The sequence below is a fragment of the Hyaena hyaena genome, unplaced genomic scaffold, assembly GCF_003009895.1.
Source record: "Hyaena hyaena isolate Hyena2069 unplaced genomic scaffold, ASM300989v1 scaffold_13, whole genome shotgun sequence".
Classification (NCBI taxonomy): domain Eukaryota; kingdom Metazoa; phylum Chordata; class Mammalia; order Carnivora; family Hyaenidae; genus Hyaena; species Hyaena hyaena.
In genome coordinates this window covers 6170184-6192804 of record NW_024080645.1, presented here as the reverse complement: position 1 = coordinate 6192804, position 22621 = coordinate 6170184, and the positions used below count along the sequence as shown (strand labels likewise).

The 22621-nt window shown below is 61.3% G+C and overlaps 1 protein-coding gene across 10 annotated transcripts in view; it reads left to right on the top strand.

The window, feature by feature from the left end:
• ARNT2 (aryl hydrocarbon receptor nuclear translocator 2) overlaps nt 1–22621 on the top strand; it is a 134771-nt gene that overhangs the window by 26309 nt on the left and 85841 nt on the right. For all 10 annotated transcript variants that reach the window (XR_005532765.1, XM_039257567.1, XM_039257553.1 and 7 more), the window contains exons 2-5: nt 3559–3670; nt 9369–9416; nt 15446–15659; nt 18600–18813. Coding sequence is in view for 9 of the 10 variants with exons in the window: in XM_039257567.1 (XP_039113498.1) it covers nt 3559–3670; nt 9369–9416; nt 15446–15659; nt 18600–18813 (588 nt within the window). In the remaining variant the exon portion in view is untranslated. The remainder of the gene's footprint in view (nt 1–3558; nt 3671–9368; nt 9417–15445; nt 15660–18599; nt 18814–22621) is intronic.

Here is a 22621-nt window from a genome sequence, read left to right as displayed (position 1 = left end):
TTAGGGTCAGGGTCATGTCCGTGTTGGGTCAGGGTCATGTCCACACCCCTTGGCTCCCCCGTTGCCGGCGAACTATTGGGAGTGGGGGCTGCCGAGCCTCTGGAGGGGCCTCTGGGAGGCCATGCCCCTTGGGATTTCGTTCTCTATAGTAAGAAAACGTTCCTGGTTTTGTTAGCATCTGTGTGTGTTTAATTTGGCCACGTTTATTTTTTTAAACTGTATTTATTTTCAGAGAGAGAGAGTGAGCAAGCAGGGGAAGGCAGGGAGAGAGAGTGAGCAAGCAGGGGAAGGCAGGGAGAGAGAGAATCCCAAGCAGGCTCCCCGCTGCCAGTGCAGAGCCCAGCACGGGGCTTGAACCCACGAACCGTGAGATCATGACCTGAGCTGAAGCCAGGAGTCAGGTGCTTAACTGACTGAGCTCCCCAGGCACCCCTTGAACAACCTTCCTTTTTTTTTTTAATGTTTATTTTTGAGAGACAGAGATGAAGCATGAGCAGGGGAGGGGCAGGGAGAGAGGAAGACACAGAATCCGAAGCAGCTCCAGGCTCCGAGCTGTCAGCACAGAGCCCGATGCGGGGCTCGAACCCACGAACAGTGAGATGATGACCTGAGCCTGAGTTGGACCTTAACCAACGGAGCCCCCAGGCCCCGAAGCTCTAATGTGTTGATGGTGAAAGAAGGTTGTACAACGGGCCCTCCCACAAAGGGCCCCGAATCTGGGGGAGTGGGCCTTCCTCAGTGCCTGGCGCCGCGGCCGTCTGTGTGTTCCGGCCCGGGCAGCCCGTTGGCTGGACGCGTGGGAGCCTCTCCTCGGCCCACTGGGTGACGCGCGCACTTGTGTGTGCGGCTCGCGGGCCCCGCCCTGCCCCCGCACCGCCCTGGGGCGCACAGGCCTCAGGACAGATGCAGGCTGCAGGCCCGCGGCCACATCATGCCCCGCCGCGCGCCGCTCCCCGCAGTGCAGGCTGCGTGTGCCCACCTGTCACCTTGCGCCCGGTGTCCTGCACAGGCTCTTGGAGGCCGAGGGTGCGCTCAGTGGAGCCTGAGGGAGGCCGAGGAGGCCCACCCGTGCTGAGGTCCTTCTCCCTGGCGGATGGACTTGGCGGGAGGAGGGGGCCTGCCCTGCCCTGGCCAAGCCCGGGCACCTGCAAACCAGCCGCTCTCTCCCCTTGCTCCCCTCGTCCGTCTGAGGAGAGGACTGGACAGCGGGTGCCCCTCAGCCAGCTTTTGGGGACCTTTGCTTTCTGTGCATGTACAAAACAACCAATATGTTTGTGTTCCCATAAGTAACGGGACGGTCTCGTTTAGTCCTGACGACACCTGTCTTCCTTCATGACACACTGGTCTAATCACAGTGAAACGTCCTCATGCAGGACGTCTCAGTATGTTTTTAAGGGACACTCTGGGGTGCCTGGGGGGTTTAGTCAAGTAAGTGTCTGACTCCAGCTCAGGCCATGACCGCCTGGTCAGTGGGTTCGAGCCCCGTGTCGGGCTCGGTGCTGACAGCTCAGAGCCTGGAACCTGCTTCAGATTCTGCGTCTCCCTCTCCCTCTGCCCCTTCTCCACTAGGACTCTTTCTCCATCTCTCAAAAATAGATAAATGTTATAAAATTTTAAAAAATAATAAAATAAAGGGCACTCCGAGGAGGGTGAATAGGCATGGCTTTTCCTGGCTTGCTTAAGTGTGGATAACTTTTTCTCGGAGAATCTTAGGTACTGACTCTTTGTGCCTTGTTTTGGGAAGTCGTGACTTTCGTTTTCACCCGTACTTGTGCTGCCAGAACGATTTCACCGCCCGTTTGGGGCCTTCATGGACTTCATCTGTTTCAGTCCCCATTTCAGAAAAGTGCAAATTCCTTGTCAGAAGCAGCGGACGGTGCGGCGACCAGGCCACCCCTGTGGGTGCCGGCTCGCTGTCACAGATCCGGTGCAGTCATTGTTGAAAGGGGAGAGCGGTACCTTAGACAGGGATTTTTTCCCCTGAGTGCTTTCCAGTGCATACATTTGTTTAAAAATTAAAAAAAAAACCCAAAACCCCAACGACTGTGCTAGCTCTCGGATTCCCGTGACCGGAGCACAGCAGCTAAAAGTAAGGTCGGTTTGTTAGTATAATAAAATTCTGCTTCAAAAGTCTGCAGCACAGTGGTTTAAGTTGACCTTAGAATGTGTTTATTAAACACGATGTCTTCGGGCATAAAGAGGGGCAGCTGTCGGACGCCTCCCTGGGTTCTGGAAGGAGGCGGGTGTGGGGAACCCCCAGTCCAAGCACCACCGCACCCCAGGTGCCTGGTCTTCACTGACAAGGGCCCGCGTTCCGGTACATTCCTCCCGGCCTGTTGACGTTTGTGTTGTCTGTGGCTTCCCTTCCAGCCCCGGGGAGGGGGGTGTTTAGAGCCCAGCCGGGACGGGCAAGCGTGGGGTCCGGCTCCGGAACAGCAAGCGGAGTCAGAGAGGACGCTCGAATATTCATTTTGCCACTTGGTACTCGGAGGAAAGGGGCCCGGGTTCAGGAGCGCTGTGCAGAGCGGCCGGAGAAGCCCTGTAGCCCTGTGCTTTCCCGGCCGCCGGGGGTGTCTGACAGCGCGGAACCGGCTCACGCGAGCGTCCGGCCCACAAGAAGGAATATGTTCGCAGACTGACCCACAGGAAAGGTCATGCCAGGCCTCCTCCTCGGTTCACAAATCCACTTAGACTCACGTCAGCCGGCACGCGCCGTAATCGTGGCTCCGGGAGCCGGCCCCAGGGGTTCGTGGCTTCCATACAGCCCCCCGTGCTCGTCCCTGCAGGCCCGTCCTCAGTCCCCCCCCCCCCCCAGCAGCCCTTAGTGTGTTCTCTGCATTTGGGAGGCTCTGTGTCCCGTCTCCCTCTCTGGTTTTACCTGGTCTTTCCTTCCCTTCCCCCGTGTTCACCTGTGGTCTTTCCCCAGCTCCACACTGGAGCGAAGTCACGTGGTATTTGTCTTTCTCTAATTTCGCTTATAGCGTAAGACACTCCAGTCCCATCCACGGTGTTACAAATGGCAAGACTTCATCCTTTGTGGTGGCCGGGGAGGGCTCCGCCGTGTGTCCACACCGCGTCCGTCCTTCACCAGCCGGTGGATACTGCAGACCCGTCGGCCTGTGGTGATGCTCTGAAGCCCCAGACCTCGGTGTCCTCGTGATGAGTGGGGGGGCCACGCAGGCTCTAGATCCGGGGCTCTGAGTCCAAGTCCAGGATGGGGACCAGCGTCTGTGCCTGGGGACAAACGCCCGGGTGATGGCGGCGGCGGCGGCCGCGGGGGGCCGATCCCTGGCTCTTGGCGGGTTCTCTCAGTCTGCCTGGCGGCTGTGCTCTCGTGGCGCTCCGTTCGCCCAGGCGTTGGCCACGCTGCTCGTCCGTGGAAGCCTTACCTGCCTCCAGGGGACCCCCGTCCCCTAGGAAAGCTGCAGATCTGTGCTCTCTCTAAACCACCTGGCTAAGCATAACTGCACCTCCTAGAGGCTGCCTCCGGTACTGCCGCGCGGCTGCCTTGTTCCGGGCTTCCCGGCACTGACAGAGCCTCTCTTCTCTGCCTTCCAGAAATGGCTTCGGACATCCCTGGGTCGGTGACGTTGCCTGTTGCCCCGATGGCCACTGGACAGGTGCGGATGGCGGGGGCCATGCCCGCCCGTGGAGGCAAGCGCCGTTCCGGGTAAGCAAGCTCAGCGCTTCCAGGAAGCGGACTTGAGCAACGCCCTTGACCCGTTGGGGCGGTGCTCGGTCTCCCCCTCTGGAGAGTCAGCCTGGCAGTCTGCACGCTGTTTGGGTTTTACAAGATCCCCAACTATGCGTGTGATTCGCCTCCCAGTGTCCGGCCCCAGCACCCAGCTGGGGCCTTCTGTTTGCTGGTCTTGTGACGAGGAGGCGGCCGGGGCCCCGCTGGGCCTGGCTCGGGCCGCCTCTGGGGGGGCCTCCCGCGTCCCCCTGCCTCAGGCACCCCAGCCGGAGGGCAGGACCGCAGGCCTGAGCTCCGGGGGCCCCCAGAGCGCTTCCTCTCCCCCGCCTGTGTCTCTGCTCCGTCCAGCGCAAGAATTCCTTCCTTTTGAGACGTTGGCTACAGCCCGGCAGCTGAAGGCCGGGCCTTTGCATTTTCTGCACTGCTAATGACGCTGCCGACAGGGTGCGGGCCGGGGCCGGGGCCGGGTGGGCATCGCCCTTGAGCTGATGGGGCCGGAAACTGCGTCTGGTCATCAGCGTGGCGCCTGTAACCCCAACACAGACCTAGAGGACACGCCAGCTCTCAGAAGTCCCCGCCGGGGGGACGGGACAGACATTTTCAGACCCCGTCTGTCCCCGGCCCTTTGCCCACCGAGTCTGGGTTACTCCCAGTGACACGGCCGACGGAGCTCCTCGTGATGGACGGCAGCCTGTCGTGGTGCCGCTGCCGACAGCGCCGGGCTCCCCGGGAACACGGGACGCCTGCCCCGGCCCAGGCCCGCGAGCGTCCATGTCCCAGACGTGGGGTTCGCCCCGGCAGCGGGACTCAGGCCGCGCGCAGGGCGCTGGGGCAGCGGGCCCGCAGCCACGGGGCTGTCCTCACGCAGGGCCGCAGTGGGCAGCGTGGGTGCTGGTGCAGAGCCCCCCACAGCGGCCGGGGCTGAGGCCGCGGCCCCGCCAGCTCTCCTGGCCGCTGCAGGGGTGCGGTCCTGTCTGCTCCTCGACCGGCTTTTGTTTTTAACCGATCCCAGGTGTTTTTAAGTTATTTTTATTTTTCTAATGTTTATTTATTTTGAAAGAGAGAGAGCGGACACATGAGCAGGGGAGGGGCGGAGAGAGGAGAGGGAGAATCCCAAGCAGGCTCCACCATTAGTGCAGAGCCTGACGCGGGGCTCAAACCCATGAATCGTTGAGATCAGGACCTGAGCCAAAACCAAAAGTTCGATGCTCAACCCACTGAGCCACTCAGATGCCCCTGAAATTATTAAAAACACTTTTTTAAATGTCTGTTTATTTTTGAGAGAAAGAGAGAATGAGCGGGGGAAGAACAGAGAGAGAGGGAGACAGAATCCAAAGCAGCTCCAGGCTCAGCTGTCAGCACAGAGCCCGACGCGGGGCTCGAACTCTGGAACAGTGAGATCATGACCTGAGCCTGTTGGACACTTACCCCACTGAGCTGCCCAGGCACCCCTGAAGTTATTTTAAAGGTGTGGCTCTCCCACCTCCATGTGCAGACGAGCCCCGTGGCTTGCCTGGTCCTATTTAAGGAGAGGCGGGCGGGTCAGGGCCAGGCTCAGGCAGGGATGGTCAGGCACAGCCTGCTGTTTGCAAGGCAAGCTGCCCCTCGGTGCGGGGGGCCAGTGTGGGGCCTCTGCCGGTGCCCCCTTCCCGCCTGCTTGGGGCTGGGCTGCACGGGCCCACGGCTGCCCCTGCCCCCTCCGCACGCTGACCTGTGCTTGCCGCCTGGGCTGACGGTTGGATCGTGGATCAGGGTCTTCTCTGCGGAAGTCCCTGCTTCCCTTCCCGACCAGACCACACACAGCGAGCCCTGGGGGTCAGCACCCTCCCCCACCACTGCTGGCCCAGCAAGTTCAACACCAAGAAAAGAAAGGAGGGGCATCTGGGTGGCTTGGCCTTCGGCTCAGGGCACGATCTCACAGTTCGTGGGTTTGAGCCCCACGTCGGGCTCTGTGCTGACAGCTCGGAGCCTGGAGCTGCTGCAGATTCTGTGTCTCCCTCTCTCTCTGCCCCTCCCCTGCTCACACTCTGTCCCTCTCTCAAAAGTAAACATTTTTAAAAAATTTTTTTTAAAAAGGAAAGAAAGAGGTTCAGGAGGAGGGGCAGTGACTGCTGACCGCTGGCCGGCCGCGGACGAGGCGTTGGCCCTCCGCGAGATCGGGAGGCCCGTCCACGGTCCTCACTCCTGGGAAGGTGCCACTTCCTTCTCCCCGACGCAGGGACCCAGCAGGCAAACCGTGGTCTCCTCTGCTAGACCCCAGTGACTCGGGGCCGCAGCCCGTGTCTAAGCGAGGGAGAGTCCATTCCCACAGGGAGCAGCTGGCGTTTCCCCGCGTCGTGTGAGGCTGTGACCGAGGCCCCTGTCCTGCTGCTGACGACACCCTGACCGCAGCCTAGACGCCCAGAGAAACACTAAGGAGACGTGAGGGAGGTCGCGTTCCTCAGAACGCAGGTGACCCCACGGCGGGGCCCTGCTTCTGTCCCGTGGCGCCTTTATCCACGTGGATGTGGGGGCGCATGGGGAGACACGGGCAGGGAGGGAGAAGACAGAAGGGCTGGGGTGACGGGAAGGAAGCAGGGACGGGCGGGGGGCTCTGTTCCTGCCCCCACCCCCGACCTGGGACGTGTCCAGAGTCCCAGCACAGCCTCCAGCCCTCCCGCGGAGCCGGCGCTCGCGGCTCTGGGACCCGCCTGGCCGCACGCCCGCCCACCCCTGAGGCCCCCGGACGCGGGTGCTCTGGCCGGGCGCCGCCAGCAAGCCCAGATCCCCCAATGGCAGCCGGGACGCAAGTGCATCTTCAGGAGTTTCAGATTCTTTGGAAAGTGATTCCACATGTCGGGAAGGCGGGGGTGGGGTGGGGTGGGGGGAGAGAGCGAGTCACCATATTCATCTTTGCCGAGACCCACCCCCCGCTCTCAGGGCCAGCGAGTGGGGGCACTTCTGGGGAGGGGGCAGCGGCCGTGGTGGCACAGGGCTGACCGCCCTCCCCCTGCCCCGGAGTGCGATGCTCATCACGGAGGAACGGCGCCTGTGCCCGCATCTCCCTCCGCGGCTGGGTGGCCGGCCCGGGCTCTGGGGGACAGTGACCTGCGCCGGGTCACCTCTCTGGTTGTGACCCGGGTCAGCCGCCCAGGGTCCTCCTCCGCCGCCCTAGCGGCATGGCTTCCCTCTCTCCGAAAGCACGAGTGAGCATCTCCTGACTCAGCCTCAATGACACATCATCATCGCCACTCAGTCGCCGTCCGGGGACTCACGTGGCTCTTTCTTAACTCATCGCGAGCTCGGAGAAACCTTTCCTGGCAGCGCGGTGAGGCCGGAGTTCTCGCTCCTGGACAGGAAAGTGAGGCGGTGCATTTTCGGCCCGTGGTTTGAAGGCTCTTCCATCATCGGCTTGCCGTACCCAGCTCCTTACGGTGAATACAGTGGGGCTTCAGAGGCCTGTTTTGGCTTCTCTCCCTTGTCATCCAGATGCTTCGTAATAGAGGCGCGTAAAAAACGCAGGCAAAGCTGGTTTACGTAGAGCTCTTACAGCGGGAGAAATAAGCCTCACTACTCTAGTCGGGTGTAAGTCGGCTGTGAAGGGGTGACAGGGACCCAGAGGCAGGTGCTGGTTGGTGGCCTTGTCCCCACGAGCTGTGTTTCCTGATGAGCAGTGAGGCCCGTGAGGGCAGGTGAGTTACCTGAGGGTTTGGCCCGTTGTTCGCGCGCTAATTTACCTTCTGGGTTCACGGCCACGCGGTGCTCTTCCAATTTAGCGATCCCATCGCTGCACACATGTGGCCCCAAGGGCACAGGAGGGGAGCCATGGTCTCGTGGTCTCTAATCGTCTGTGGACAAATCCAGGTTCCCAGCACCCTGCTGAGTCCAGGAGACTCTGGCTCCAGAGCAGGGCCGTCCCTTCCCTCCCCTCCCACTCACTGGCCGGAGCCACAGCTGACCGGCCCCCATGGGGACCGCATACCCCACCCACATGGCTCTCGTCTCCATCCGTCTGGGCCAGCAAGGTCCGGGTAAAGAGCGGAGCTGCCCTGACGAAAACGGGGTGACCAAGACCTGGTTGGCCTGGGACTTCCCCCGCGTGGGCACTGGGCTCCAGCGTCCCCGGGGCCCTCTCAGTCTGGGAGAGTCTGGATGGATGCCTTGTGACCCCAAATAGGACGGGGGGCTGACTAATAAATGGTGTCTCGCTCCAGCCCAATTACACTCGATCGGCAGCACGGACGGGCATCTTACAGATAACAGAGTGTCTCACTCTCACTCTCCAGAGGGGCTAAGTGCTTACCTAAATCCTCAGGAATTTTGAAAATGTTGAAAATTCAGTTTCCCTTCCTTGACACAATATCTGACAGTCCAGGCTTAGGTCGTCTTCGTGCGGACGGCACGGTTGCGCTGCCCCTCGGTGGGCACTAGGGGGCAGTGTGGCTCTGCCGAGCGCGGGGACGCGGCCTCTCCCGGATGTAATTCCTGGTGAAGGTGCGGGGCCAGCTTCGCGGGTATGCAGGACACCGATGGCTTTGGATCCCATCACCAGGGCCCCCAAGCAGACCGATGCCCAGTTAGGACTCTGGCCACACTGCATGTACAGCAAAACAGAAACAACCAAACAACAGCATTTTAAGAGGAAGATTGTCCTTTGCCCTAATTCCCGTCCCAAAGTCGCCCAAATTACCCCAGAGCCCAGAGAATACGATTTGTCTCACGAGGGACCTCTCGTGTGTGTGAGTGTGTGTGCACGCGCGCGTGCCTGGGGGGGGCCATGCCTGCGCATCTGGCCTTCCCTGGTGGCCCGGGTGCCCCAACCTTCCCCAAGGGGCCCCCCCCCGGCCTGAATGGCCAGGATGTCCACACGACTTCTCATTTTGCTCCTGGGAGAGCCTCGCCCAGTTTATCCGAGCGAACTCCCCCGGCATCTGCAGGAGCCGCGTTAATTGTCGTCAGAGGGGCGGGTGTGTGGAGGGGAGTCTGGGCCGTCAGCTCTGTACCTGTCAGGACTCTGGTTCCCTGGTGTGCGGGGGGCCCAGGGGGTGGGTCCTGAGGACGCGGTGGGTTTCAACAAGCAGACAAGTGCTTGGAGCCGCTCAGCCCCAGCAACAAGTAACTGTTTCGCCTCCACACGTGTTTGTCTGGGTTTGGACTCTAGGGGTGACGGCCTTAAGTGCCCTTTTCACATGGGACCCCCCCAGACCGGCCATGTTCTGCAGCAGCACAGCCTGTGCGAATCCCTCTGTCCCCCTTAGAGCTTCCTGTTTTTAGGGCCCCTGGAGCGTCCGTGCCCTGCTGATAACGTGCACAGGACGGTGCCCACGTGGGGTCGGTGTGGAAAACACCGCGTGGTGGGAGCCGGTGCCCCAGAGCTGGGGGTCGGGCACCCGAGACCTTTGGGGGCAGTGTTGGCAAGCCGGCGGCGGCCTGTGGGGGCCCGAGGGTGCGAGCCGGTGCGGCCCTTTGCACACGTCCCCAGCCACGTAACAAATGGCGCATATACGAACACCCTTCCTTTGGCCCTTTCTTGTCCGAACCCATTTGCTGACCGCGTCCAGGCATTTTCTACGTGCCTGGGGGTTGGGCGGGGGGCATCCGTCCCACTGCATGGAGTCCCTGCGGTGCCAGCAGCTCGGGTCCCCGGTGACGTGTGCTGCCTGTAATGAGTCTCCTCGTGTTCTTGACTTGCCAGGATGGACTTTGACGATGAAGACGGGGAAGGACCCAGCAAATTTTCCAGGTGAGTTTACCTTACGTCTTTGTAAACTCTTTGTAAAGCCCTTACTTTATGTGACTGTTGGTCTCAAAAGTTCAGTTGGCTCTTTAAACAGTGATTGCTGGGTGTTATGGGCTCCTTTTTACATCTTTTTTTTTTTGAGTTTATTTTTGAGAGAGAGGGAGAGAATCCCAAGCAGGCTCCATGCTGTCAGCACTGAGCCTGACGTGGGGCTCGAACTCACAACCCTGAGATGATGACCTTAGATGCCAAGAGTTGGACACTTAACCGACTTAACTGAGCCCCCCAGGCCCCCGGACTCCTTTTTAGGAAACAGACCTAAAGCTCAGGTTTAGAGAAAAGATTCAGCCTACTCTCCTAGCACAGACAAGAAGGGAAAATGAGCAGTGGGTGGCCAGGCCAGGGCCCTGTGGGGTCCTAGGGGCCATGACCTGAGTGCAGACCAGACCACCTCCCTGAAGGGCCGGGGGCCGCGGGGGCCGCTCGGTGTTCCATGAGGAAGGGTAAGGCAGGCGCAGCCCCCGGCTCGTTACTCTGTCTTCTCTTTTTCCTTTCTTTATTTGCATTGTTTTGTGTGAGTCACGTAGGAGGTGTGACTGTGCAGACAGAGGCGCGGATCATTCCATCCTCTGAGCAAAGCGCCCGCCCGTTCGCTCTCGGCGGCCCGTCTGTGGGCATTACTGCTTCTTGCTCGTTGAAGGACTTGAAGCCCGGCGCTGGGCGGTGGGTGCCTTCCTCTGGCGTCTGCACTCCACAGTTAGGTTGACAGCGCTGGTCATTTTTTTGAAGTTTTTAGAAGAAGGACGTCCACAGGGACCCCCGGGCCCGCTGACCTCCCCAAGTTTGCTGTCCCCACGGCAGTTATTTTCAGTCATGGCTCCTTTCGCCCACGTCGTGGCTGTGAACTGAGCACCCTTCACCCCTGGAGAGGAACACCCGTCCCGTTACCGCTCAGGGCCGCCCGGAGTCTGTGCGTCCGTAGTAAACAAACCGCCCGGAGGCACCATCCTCCCGGAGCCCTGGCCCTTCCGTCCCCCACACGGGCTCCCGGGGAGACCATGGAGACGGGGTACTGTGCCCTCTGATGACCCCGGAATTTTCTCATCGAAACAAGACACGAGTTTCAGTCACAGAAGCGTGTCGTATTTTCCCTTGGTGTGGACAGAGCGCCACTCGTTTCTTGGGAAAAGCTTTATATTAAAATTTTTAAAAATGTTTATTTATTTTTGAGAGACAAAGAGAGACAGAGCATGAGTGGGGGAGGGGCAGAGAGAGAGGGAGACACAGAATCTGAAGCCGCTCCAGGCTCCCAGCTGTCAGCACAGAGCCCGACGCAGGGCTTGAACCCACAAACCGCGAGACCGTGACCTGAGCCGAAGTCGGATGCTTAACCGACTGAGCCCCCCGGCACCCCTGGGGAAAAGCCTTCATCACGGGGAGTGCTGAGTTCCCGCAGCGTTGTCCTGGGCCACGGCACCTTACCCAGCCACCCCCCCACCCCCCCGGTTTCTCTGGGTCAGAAGCCCCCTTGAGACAACATTCCGCGCTGTGTTGAGCTCAGGAGACAGTCATCGCTGAGGCCTCAGGACAGAGAGGAGAGGGAGACGGTTGCCTGGCAGTGAGGCCGGAGTCGGGTGAACCCACAGGTCAGGGTACAATGGGCTCATTGCGTGACGGCCGGTCTTTAGGAAACAAACCTTAGACGCCGGGCAACTCTCTCATCAGCCCGTCCGCAAGTCAGGGCTTCCGTGGCCACAGTTCAGCCCGAGGCCTCTGCGAGCCGTATCCTTCCCTCCACACGTTAGACTCGAGAGACATGGACGGGACGTGCGTGTGGCAGGAGCCAGGGCCACACCGCGGGCGCACGGTGGGGTGGTCCGGGGACCAGGCAGCCGGCAGAGCCCCTCCCCCCCCAGCTGGGGCTGCCGTGCGGAGCTGGGCTGGAGGGAGAGGCGGCCTCAGGTGGTCCCCGTGGGCCGTGTGCACAGCGAACCTCGGGGCCGCTCCTGCGTCTGCCCCGCTGCTGGCGGCCAGCCAGGAGGAGCCCCCCAGGGCGGCCCGGAAGACAGGGTGGCGAGGTGCCGCCGGCGCAGATGTGTGACTCAGGATCTGGCCGGGGTGGTGATCCGTGACTTCTGTCCCGATGTTTGCTCAGCCCGCGTCCCCAGCCTTTCTCCAGGGTGGCCCCAAAGCCACACATCCTACCGTCATCAGAGCTCATGTCTCAGTTTCTTATTTGGGAAATGTGGTCCCTGTCACATAGGGGGTAAGTCGTAGCCATTTTCTTAGAGCGACAGCCAGCTGCTTGGCATGGAGAATGCAGATTTCCCAGGACACGGGGGGCGGGGGGGGGCAGGTGCGAGAGGGGAGCAGGGGCCGGGGCCCAGCTCGGAGGGCTGGGGTGAGGCAGGGAGCCAGGAGGGCTGGGGACCAAGCCTTCGTTCTCGGGGTGGGGCCGCCTGGGTCTGGGGGGGCTCTGAGGTTTTCCGCCCCCTCCTCTGGTGTCCATGGGATCCAGCCTGGGTCACCCAGACTTCTGTCTCCGGCACCACGTCTCCTCTGCCGGCGCCGGACATCGAGGGGGCTGGAGGCGGGGGGGGGGGGGGGGGGGGGGGGCCCAGCAGCAGGGGTGCAGCAGGGCCCCTGAGAGCTGACACGGCGGGGGGAGGGTCTGTGTCCCAGCAGCAGGGGTGCAGCAGGGCCCCTGAGAGCTGACACGGGGGGTGGGGGGGCTGTGTCCCAGCAGCAGGGGTGCAGCAGGGCCCCTGAGAGCTGACACGGGGGGGGGTTGTCCCAGCAGTAGGGTGCAGCCATGGGGGGGCTGGCCGCGGCCTGCGGGAGCAGGGAGGGGACAGAGGTCCCCACACCGTGCCGCGTCTGCAGGTGTAGCCGATGGGTGACACTGACAAGGGCCTCAGGGTGGCCTGAGTGTCACGGAAGGAACGATTTTTGCCAAAGAGGCCAAGAGAAGCAGGGGCGGAGGGACCTTGCTTCCGGGGTGGGGCTGGGGACCACCGCCTCCTTCAAGAGCGCGAGCCCGGCCGCCCAGCCGCTGCTCGACTCCGCGTCGGTCGGGGACCGGGGACTGGTTGTGCTCCGGAGGCGTTTCCCCAAACACGGGTCTCCCCGGAGGCCGCAGTGGGGCAGATCCTCCTCCAGGGAGGCCAGCGCGAGCCCCACCCCCACCCCTGCCCCACCTGGGGGGAGCACGGAGGACGCCCCCAGCAGGGCCTGCAGGCCCAAACCTCCTCCCCACGCCCCGCCCCACGCCCCGCCCCACGCCCCGCCCCACGCCCCGCCCCACGCCCCGCCCCACGCCCCGCCCCACGCCCCGCCCTCCCCCGCGCCCCGCCCCTAACCCCGCCCCACGCCACCCCCCACCCCCCGGGCCTGCGGTGGGTCCTGGGTTACTTCCGGCACGGCCGCCTCGCTCAGCCGTCGCCCGCGGGTGGTGGCGTGAACGTCGGCCGCTGCCGTCCTGACGCTGCCGTCAGCCCTACACGCCGGGCTCCTCATGTGATTTACACGCTGTGTGAACACGCGTGTCCACACTTCGTGGTAGTCGTGAAAAGAAAGGATGGAAGCGCAACCAGTACTGACGCTTCTAACGTTCGATCCGGTGGGCACAGCGGGGGTTCCGCGCCCGCCCTCGGTTCTCGCCTCCGCGTTCAGACCCTTTCCGGACCCTTTGTCCAAACCCCAGAGGCCCTGGTGGCCGTCGCCCGCCTGCGTCTGTGAATCCAGCCGCCGCGCGTGGGGCGCCCGGAAGCCGGGAGTCAAGACCTGGGGGCTCAGGGGGCGCTCACCCTTCAGCGAGCGGGTCTGAGCGACCGTGCTGAGGCCTCTCACTTGTCCCGGGGGGCTGGGACCCCGCCGCCCCGTCCCCTGCTGCTGCTGTGTTTCGTAGGGCCAAGGACCCCCTAACGTTAGCTTTGTAAAATTTTTTTAACGTTTTATTTATTTCTGAGAGACAGACAGTGTGAGCAGGGGAGGGTCAGAGAGAGAGGGAGACACAGAACCCGAAGCAGCTCCGGGCTGCGAGCTGTCAGCACAGAGCCCGACGCGGGGCTCGAACCCACGAACCGTGAGATCATGACCTGAGCCGAGGTCATGCTTAACCAACTAGCCCCCCAGGCGCCCCGAACTTAAAGGTATTCCTGAGAGGAAGGCTCCTGCAGCGTCAGCCATTTGTTGCTCGCCACACCCGTTCTGATACTTTCCTCTTGATTTCTGTGTGTATTTACGCTCAAGAACATTTTTTTCCGATTTTATGGGTTATGAGGATGTTTTAGTTTTAATCTTCCCATGTGAATTTACCACCCTGTTTTGTTTATTCAGATGATGACTAAAACCCCGTTTTAAAAATCCGCGTGGCGGGTGTGGAGATCCTTCCCGGCGAGAAAAGTGGAGGGGCTTGTTTCTCAGAATTCCTAGTCTGCATCCTAGCTTAGACGGCTGGGTGTTCGGTTCCCGGGTGGGAAGGTGCTCGAAGTACTTCTGACACAGAGAGGCTGGCAGGGTTACCGTCGGTCACCCGACCCGCCGCCTCGTGTGGGACACACGCACTGGCCGTGTGAGCGCCCTTTACAGCAGGGCGAGGTTCACCTGAGCCGTTCTGACTACAGCGCAAGGGCGCGAGGGGAACATTTCCAGACTTTCCAGACCTTCCGGGCCTCAGTGTCCTAGGAGCTCATGAACCAGAAGGTGCTGCAGATAAGCTGGGGGGACCTTGGCAGAGAGTAGGTCACGAGCCACCAGGTGGCCAGGGAGCTGAGTTGGGAGTTCTTGGAGATTCAGTGGCTTGGGGTTAGGAGTTGGGGGAAACACTTTGGAGAGAGAGCCGCCGGCTGTCCCGCATGAGGCCCACGTGGGCCGGTCGTCCCTTCCGAGGAGACGTTTGGCGCCCACGTGATTGTGGTTTTGATGTCGCTCTTACCGTGCCCAGCTGCCCACCCCTCTTTCTGTCCTGCGGAGATGAATTAACCTGGCCTTGCGGTGATGGTGCCCGGAGAACAGCGGGACTTCGTGGGGACGGGGAGGACCCCCCTTCTGGGGTCATAGCAGTCCTGAGCGGGGTCTCTCTGGAGGCTGCCGGCCATTTCCTCCCCCGTGACGCCTCTCAGGCAGGGGCATTCCGGCTCTGGGCCCAGGACCCGCGAGCGTGCCGTGGGAGCCCGGCTCAGGGCCGGCTAAGCCAGCACCTCTGAGCCTCGGCCCCGTCCACAGCGGGGGGGCGCGGGGGGGGGGGCTGTGGCTGCCGAGGCCGCCGCCGTGAGCTGGAAGGTGCTGGGTAAACATGGAGGGGGTGTGTCCTGCTGGGGTGGGGGTGGGGAGATGGAGCCTGGGCCTCGCCCCTCCCTGAGGGTCGGCTTTCTCAGTCTCCGCCTCTGTGTTGCCTGGGGGCCCGATCTTCAGCCTGGACGCCAGGCTGCCTCCCTCTGCCCTGCAGAAACCCGCCTGGCGCGGCTCCACGGGGCGGGGCACCCACCCCCTTCCCAGGGACGGAGCACCCTTTGCCCCTCCTGGAGAAGCCTCGGAAGCCAGGAAACTTCCCGGCTGGAGCTGCTTCTGCGGGTCCCCCCGAGGGCCTGGCCAGCCTCGTCCTGGCTGCACAGATGGCTTTTCTGAGGCCTCGCGGCTCCGCAGCCGCTGTGCCCTGAGCAGGAAGGGCCGGCGGGGCCAGGAAGGGTGTTCCCCGAACGCCCAGCAAGATACAGCCTCCCTTCCTGCTGTCAGGAGGAGGGCGCGAGTTCGCCTTCGGGCAGGAGATGGGAGGGAGGCTCATCCAAGGTTCCCCTCAGCAGTGCAGGCCTGGGGGGGTGGGGGGGCACGGCCCTGAGCGGCCGGAGTCCCTGCCCATGGCGGGCCCCTGTGGCAGCCCGTGCCCCTCCCCCGGACACGCAGGGGGCCTGAGGGCCGCCGTGCGGCGCCCGCCGTGGTGGCCGGCGTCAGCGGATGCGCGGCTCTGTCCGGTTATCGGTGACCCGGTCTGACGCTTCTCTTTCCCCGCCCCGCTGCCGTGCTCCGGGAAGGGAGAACCACAGTGAGATCGAGCGGCGGCGGCGCAACAAGATGACCCAGTACATCACGGAGCTGTCGGACATGGTGCCCACGTGCAGCGCGCTGGCCCGGAAGCCGGACAAGCTGACCATCCTCCGCATGGCCGTGTCGCACATGAAGTCCATGAGGGGCACCGGCAACAAGTCCACCGACGGCGCCTACAAGCCGTCCTTCCTGACGGAGCAGGTACCGCCCGTCGCCCGCCCTTGGGCCCTCCTGACGCCACTGGGGGAGGGGATGGCGTGACCGGCGCCGGGGCGACCTAAGCTACGTGGGGGAGGGGGTCAAAGGTCGAGGGATGGGTGACGTCAGCAACTTGCACTTCCCTTCTTCACAGCAACGTTTGTCCGATCTTTGTGTCCTTTGCTTTCATGTGTCCCGTAAACCTCAGTGAGGCATCACCCAGAAAATACCGCGGGCTTAGTGTGCTGACGCGGGATACAGTCCACGTGAGCCACGCGCCGCCGTGCCACAGAGCGGTGGCAACGCCGTCGCGGTGGCCGCTTGGGAGCAGTCGTGGTGATGATCGTGGCGGAGTCGTCTCGCCAGCACTCAGCTGGCCTGCGCTCTGAGCCTGGCCGGGCTCCTCCTCTCTGCCCGTCACCGCATTTCCTCCTCGATCTCGCCACTAGTGTTCTCCCTGCTGTGTAGACAAGGACCCCGCGGCTCAGAAAGGGTCCCGTCACCACTCCGGGAGCTGTCCCAGGTCGGCCGGGCCCCAAAGTCATTCTTTCGGCCCTTGGAAAAGGGCGCACACGTGCAGTGGTTGGCGGAATAGTGCTCTGCCAAGTTTACAGACCCTGCGTGAACGGGAAGGCCTGCGTCCCGCGCTCAGCCCCGCCCGTGCGCCCGTCACAGGCTTCAGTGTGCTTGACTCTGAGGTGAACACAGGCTTCTTGCCTCCCCGACCCCAAGCCCGTTTGCAGGACAGATGGGCCGATGGGTCTGGATGTACTTGGTATGGCGTGGTGGGCGCGGGGACAGGCAGAGCGAGGTGGCCACGGGAGATGGGCGGGACTCGCGCAAGGGCGACTTTCAGGAGCCCGCAGAGCGTGGCCTGAAGCCCCAGCCTGGCCCGGAGAACCAGGGCGCTTGACCCGAGCGGGTGGTGGGTGCAGGGCCGCGGGGGCTGGAGGGAAAGGGGTGACTGGAGACAGAGCCGGAGCCGGGATGGTTCATGTCAGGGGAGTGAGGTTCCGACACGGGAAGGAAAAGGGGCCGACGCAGCGGCTTCTACCCTGTGCAGCCACGTCCGCAAGTCCACGGACTTTACCTGCTCCGTCCCCTTCCTGGTGCCTGACCTTGCACGTGTGAGGAGGCTGTGGCCCTGCCGTGACCATGACCTCGAGGACCCAGGGGACCTGGAGCCCGTAACCCCCCCGCAGGGTAGCCCCACCCGCTGAGGCCTGGGCAGTAACGGGAGGGGGACCCGCAGGCAGGTGAGGGGGCAGAAACGTGTCACACGCCCATGAGACGCTAGGGTAAAAACAACCCTTTCTACACGGGTTCCTTTAATTCTGGACAGTCCTGTTGGGTCCATATTTGAAGCTGATCCTCATCGTTAAGTGACGAGGATGGGGAAAGCGAGGAGGGACGCAGGTACTCAGTGACCCCAACTCTGGCCTGTCACGTGGTTGATGGTAACAGCAGCTACATCTATGGGGCACCAACTGCATGCCAAGCCCTTACGGGGCCTCCACAAAGAGCTCATTTAACATCACAAAATCCCACTGAAAAACCCGTGTGAAGAGACGGAGGCTGAGGACGGTGCCGCGGCCGGGGGTGCACAGCTGCGGGCTCGGGGGCCCCTCCCTCTATAGCCGAGCACGCCGCCTCCAGTTGGTCTGACTGGAGCGCGGAAGCACTTGACCTTGGTTAAGAGCCCTGTGCTCCCAGAAGACAGACTGTGGAGGGGCCGTGACGAGGGCGAGGGTCCCAGACGAAGATGTATGAGTTCTGACCCAGCCAAGGGCTCAGAGTCCCCCAGAGTCTGCTCACCAGCACAGCCGCGTTTTCTGATCTTTGGGTCCTTAGGGCGCCCTGTGCCTCAGATTTCCACGTGTGCTGTGGGTGCTCCCTTGGTGTTACAGTGGGGCGTCGTGTAGGGTGACATCCCAACCAAGGGTCCCCAGCAAAAAGTGTCCCTTCGTCGCTGGAGCCTGCTGAGAGCATGGGGTGTTTGGAGGCACACACGTGGCTCAGGGCATGTGGGAGAGGAACAGACCACATGGCATTAAACTTGAAGACGGCATGGGAGAGGAACAGAGAACATGGCACCGAACTTGAAGACGACAGGGTAGGTCGCTACACTTGAGTTGCCTTCAGGCAAAGAAGAGACCTCTGTAACAGAGCTGATTCCGTTTCAGTCACGCCCCTCGTGGGATGATGGAGGGGCTCCCCGCTGCCCGTCCACGGAGCCCACGCGGCTTCCTTCCTGCTGCCCTGTCGGGAGCCCCGTGAGTCAGCGCCACCCCAGGGCTGGCACAGCCAGCCTCTCTTGTCACCGCAAGGCGATGTGGGCAACACTGTGTGCCTTGCCATCTCCCGACATTGCCCTGAGAGTGTGTCAAGGAGTTCTGGAAGTTCGACAGAATGTAAGGAGATGCTCCCGTATCCACCGCCGGCCTTCTGCTCAGAGCACAGGAAGAAGAGGAAGGAAGTGCACGCCACCAGCTCAGGGGCGGTGGCTGGACACTGCCCTTCTCGCCGCCCACTCTCTCCCCCACCTTCCTTCCAGCGGCACCTTTTGTACCAAGCCCTGTGTCCCGGGCCCTTCCTGTGCCCCAGTGACATGACTGCCACTTGAATATGTAGGTGAAGCTACCCACACCTCTGGTGGGCCAGCACATTCTGGTGATCGCTCCTTGCTTTGCGGCCCCCTGGGCGAGAATTTCAGTCCCTCCCTAAGAGAGGGCTGGGTTAGTCAGGGCCAGCAGTCTTTGGAGTAGCTGTATCTCAGAGCTAGGATACACATTTTTTAGCTTATTTTTCAATTAAAAAAAAAGCAATCAAAGTTTCTAACCCTGTGTATCCCACTGAGTGGACAAAAGTCAAAGGTTGCTGGTAGGAAAACTTAACGAGGCTGGGTGTGTCAGCACCATCCTAACCTTGAACTTCTCTTCCCAGGAGCTGAAGCACCTCATCCTGGAAGCAGCCGATGGCTTTCTGTTTGTAGTGGCGGCAGAGACGGGACGGGTGATTTACGTGTCTGACTCCGTCACCCCCGTGCTGAACCAGCCCCAGTCAGAGTGGTTTGGGAGCACCCTGTACGAGCAGGTGCACCCCGACGATGTGGAGAAGCTGAGAGAGCAGCTGTGCACCTCAGAAAACTCCATGACAGGTCAGTGCTGCCCCGTCCCGGAGGCTGTTTGAGCCTGAAGAGGGATGTCTGTCAGTAAACAGATCAGGAAGCTGGAGGTCAGAAAATGCTGCCTAAAGGTGACAGGATCTATTTGACTCGGCTCGTGCAGTGGCTTCATTTACCCTGTAACATTTAAACAATTCAATTTTAATACATAAGGGTTTCCCTCCCTGTATTTTACCTGCAATTAGGGCATGTTGTCACTAGGAGGCGATGTTGACACGTTAGCCAGAACCACATGTTCTGTGATGAGGTTTATACCTATAAGTGCTTAATGACGGTGATCCTGATTATAAGCATGTATTACATAGACCTGAGTTCCCTGCAGTAAAGTTCCTTGTTTCAACTTCTAAATAAAGTCAATTCTGCTGTGATGCAACATACGTGTTTCTGGAAAGCACCACAGTAGGCAGACTCTGGAGATAAAAGCTGCAGGGCTTACGGGGAAGAGGTGGGTTAGGACCACAGCACTCCAGGATAAATCACTGACGGATGAAAACAGGAACACGAAGCTGGTAAAAGTGGGAGCAGAACTTCGCAGGTTGGACGGTTAAGAAACTCATAAACGCGGCACTGGACCTTGAGACAGAGGACGTGAAATTTACTCATAGAGGTGGGTCCTGGTTGTGCCGGGATAGTCGTGTGACGTTAGAAGTCAAAAGATAGTCACGACGGCAGATACGGGTGGCTTGTGACGCGTGACAGCCCAGGGGCCCTGGCAGGTGTCTGAAGCGCGTGCGTGTGAGCCGTGCGCTTCCGTTCAGCGGGTGCCCTTCTCTGTGTTCACACAGCGTTCCGTGTAGACAGAGTCCCATGTAAGCGCACATACATACTAATTTTGGGGGGACACTTCTAAGGCTGAGTCGGATCTCGTCAGGAGTCATACAAGTACAGCTGTTTCTGGGATGATACCAGTAATGTTCTCAGTGTCGGTGCCGGTGACATGGAGTGGGGGGGACGGGTGTGGACTAGTGTGTGGGTCGGGGTGTGTGCGGCACTCGCCTCCACGTGTCCCATAACGGTGACGCCTGGCCTGTCGGAGCTCCACGCACAGGTCGCGAAGTGAGGCTAAAGCGGAGTCAGAAAGCCACGCTCACCTGTCCCAACCTTGAGCGAAATTAGAGAGCTCCATACAGAGATCCCGAGGAAGCGCTTCACGAAGCTCTACGCTCCCGAGGGACGCGAGAAGGAGAGTAAATCAACCAGGAGCTGTTGACGGCTGGAATCACCTTTTCCGGAAAGAGCCGTCTGTCTTTCCCCAGACTTCTGGCTTTGACCACAGGATGTGGCTTTCTGAAGCCCAGCCAGGAGCCCCGCCTGGGGCGGGTGGTGGGGGGGTGATGGTCAGGGGTTAGGTCAGGCTCTGGCCACGGGTCTAGCTGACTCACCGGAGTGAGGCGGACACGTAACTCAGGCAAGACTTGCCGCCTCTGGTCACTGGGCTGGGGTCTCAAGCTCTCCTGTCCCTTCGTTTCAGGTGCAGCCTCCGGTGGGGGTCAGGGGGCCAGGCAGGTCACTGGGGCTGGAGTGGGGGGCTCAGCCATGTGGGGGGCACATCACCTGGGACGGTGGGCCGCGGCCCCCCTCGCTGGCGGGGACCCCAGAGTCTCAGTGACTGCGGTGGAGATGCGGCTGGAGCCACCTTGCCCCGGCTGCGGGGGTGGTGACAAGGCCTCGTGGGAGGCGTCCCGCGGCCGCGTGGGCCCCATCCAGGCGGAGAGAATGTGGAGGCCTCCCCCTGCAGCCGCTACGTCTCCTGCAGAGAAGGTGCCGGATGGGCAGCGGGGGCCCCGTGCTGGGTCTCCTCCGTGAGTCTCCTTTCTTCTCTGACCCTTGTCCCTTCCTTGCCAGGGAGCTCCCAGCTTCCGCTCTCGTCAGGGCACCGCACGTGGGATCTAAGGCAGCGCCCAGAAGTGGGGGGAGCCGAGGACAGGGACAGAGGCTGTAACCAAGGCCACAGGCCCCGTGGTGCCCCACCCACCCCATGGGCTGCTCTCGGGCCGGCGCCGCCCCGCACACTCAGGAGCCTCGGGGAAGCATGCCCCTTCCCCAGGGCTTGGACGGGCGGTGGGCCGAGGTAGGCATGGCCAAGCTGGCCTGGCTGTGGCGCCTAAGAGCCCCTCTCTTCCCAAGGACTTAACCTTGGCAGGAAGGTGAAAGGGTCCAGTCATATCAAGCTGAGTAACTGCACGCAGCCCCGGAAGCTTCCCCTACAACCAATGCCTGGGGAGGACTGGACTCTCCCTTTGCATGATTGTGCAGGGCTCAGGATTCTAGAAGGTTCTAGAGGCTGGTCAGGAGGCGGTGGTGCCTGCCTCCCGGAGACCTCTACGCTTACAGAAGAGTGGCTCTGCAGGGACTGAATCGCTCCCGACTGGAAGGGGCCCACTGGCCTCAGGCGCAGACAGTGATCAGACACCCAAAGCGGAGGTGCGCTCCTCCCCCGTTAGTCAGGATTTCTACTTGCAGATTCGCCTGTTGGCAACACTTAGTTGTGGCCCCAAAACGCGTTTGCAGGCAGACGCAGACATGGCCAGAGGGTGAAAATCTGAGTCGCTGGCGCACACGTGTCTTGCTCGGGTTGGACGAGATGATGGCTGCCCTTTCCTCCAGGCCTTTTTCGCTGGGAGCGCATGTTTTTCTTAGAGGCTGTTTTGAGCCTTGTTGGGTTTTGTTTTGCATTTTTGTGCTTTTTGCCAGGGATCCTGCTGTGGATGAGGAGCCTGGAGCACAGGCTGGTGTGCTGGCCGGCGTTCCTGAGGGCCGGCTGCCACATGCCTTACAGGCGACAGACTTGCGGGTTCGATCAGCTTCTTGCGGGCGCGAGTCACGGGGCTGGTGGCCGGCCGTTCAGGGTTGCCGAGTCAACAGTACAGAAGAGGCGTCTTTGAGCAGAAATGCGTGGGACATGGCTCCCAATCCCCGATGACCAGATGCTGTGTGCAGGGATCGGCTTCCCTCGGGAGCAGCGGTTCAGTGCTCGCTAAGTGCTGTTCGCGCCGAGTTTATATAGCCTAACTGACTACGCCAGGTAACGAGGCTTCCTCGGCATCTTGTTCTCCATCTCCCAGTGCTACTTCTGTGGGTGCCCCACTCACGGGCAGGCGGGCACAGAGGAAGTGTTTCGCTGAGTCTGGCCGAACGCGTGTGCCCTGTGATGCTGTTACCATCGTCAGGGAACTGAGCATGTCCCTCACCTCGAGAAACTTCGTGCTCCTTTGTGGCTGTTTTCTCTTTCTTCTCTTTCTGTCTTTGTAGGAGCACTGGACACACTTACCCTCTTAACACGTTTTAAAGCACCCACCTCTGGTGGCGACTGGGGGGCTCAGTCAGTTGAGCCTCCAACTTGTGATTTCCGCTCAGGTCATGATGTCACAGTTGTGGGATCGCGCCCTGCGTGGGGCTCTGCGCTGACAGCGCGGAACCTGCTTGGGATTCTGTCTCTCTGTCTCTCTGTCTCTGGTTCTCCCCACCCCACCCATAAAATAAAAAATAAAATAAAAATTTTAAAGCGTGCTCTCTGTATTAACTACAGACGCAGGGTTGCCCAGCTCACTCCAGAGCTCGTTCACACCAGGTGATTGAAACTTTGTACCCATTAAGCCCCAGGTCCCATCTCAAATCACCATTGTGTTCTCTGCTTCTGAGTTGACCCCTGTGGTAGATTTTTCTCACGGAAGGGGAGCCGCGCACTGGCCGTCCCGTGACGGGCCCGTGTCACTTAGCACGCTGGCCTCTCAGTACATCCATCCATCCAGAGTGCTGCAGTGATAAGGTCCACGCCCCC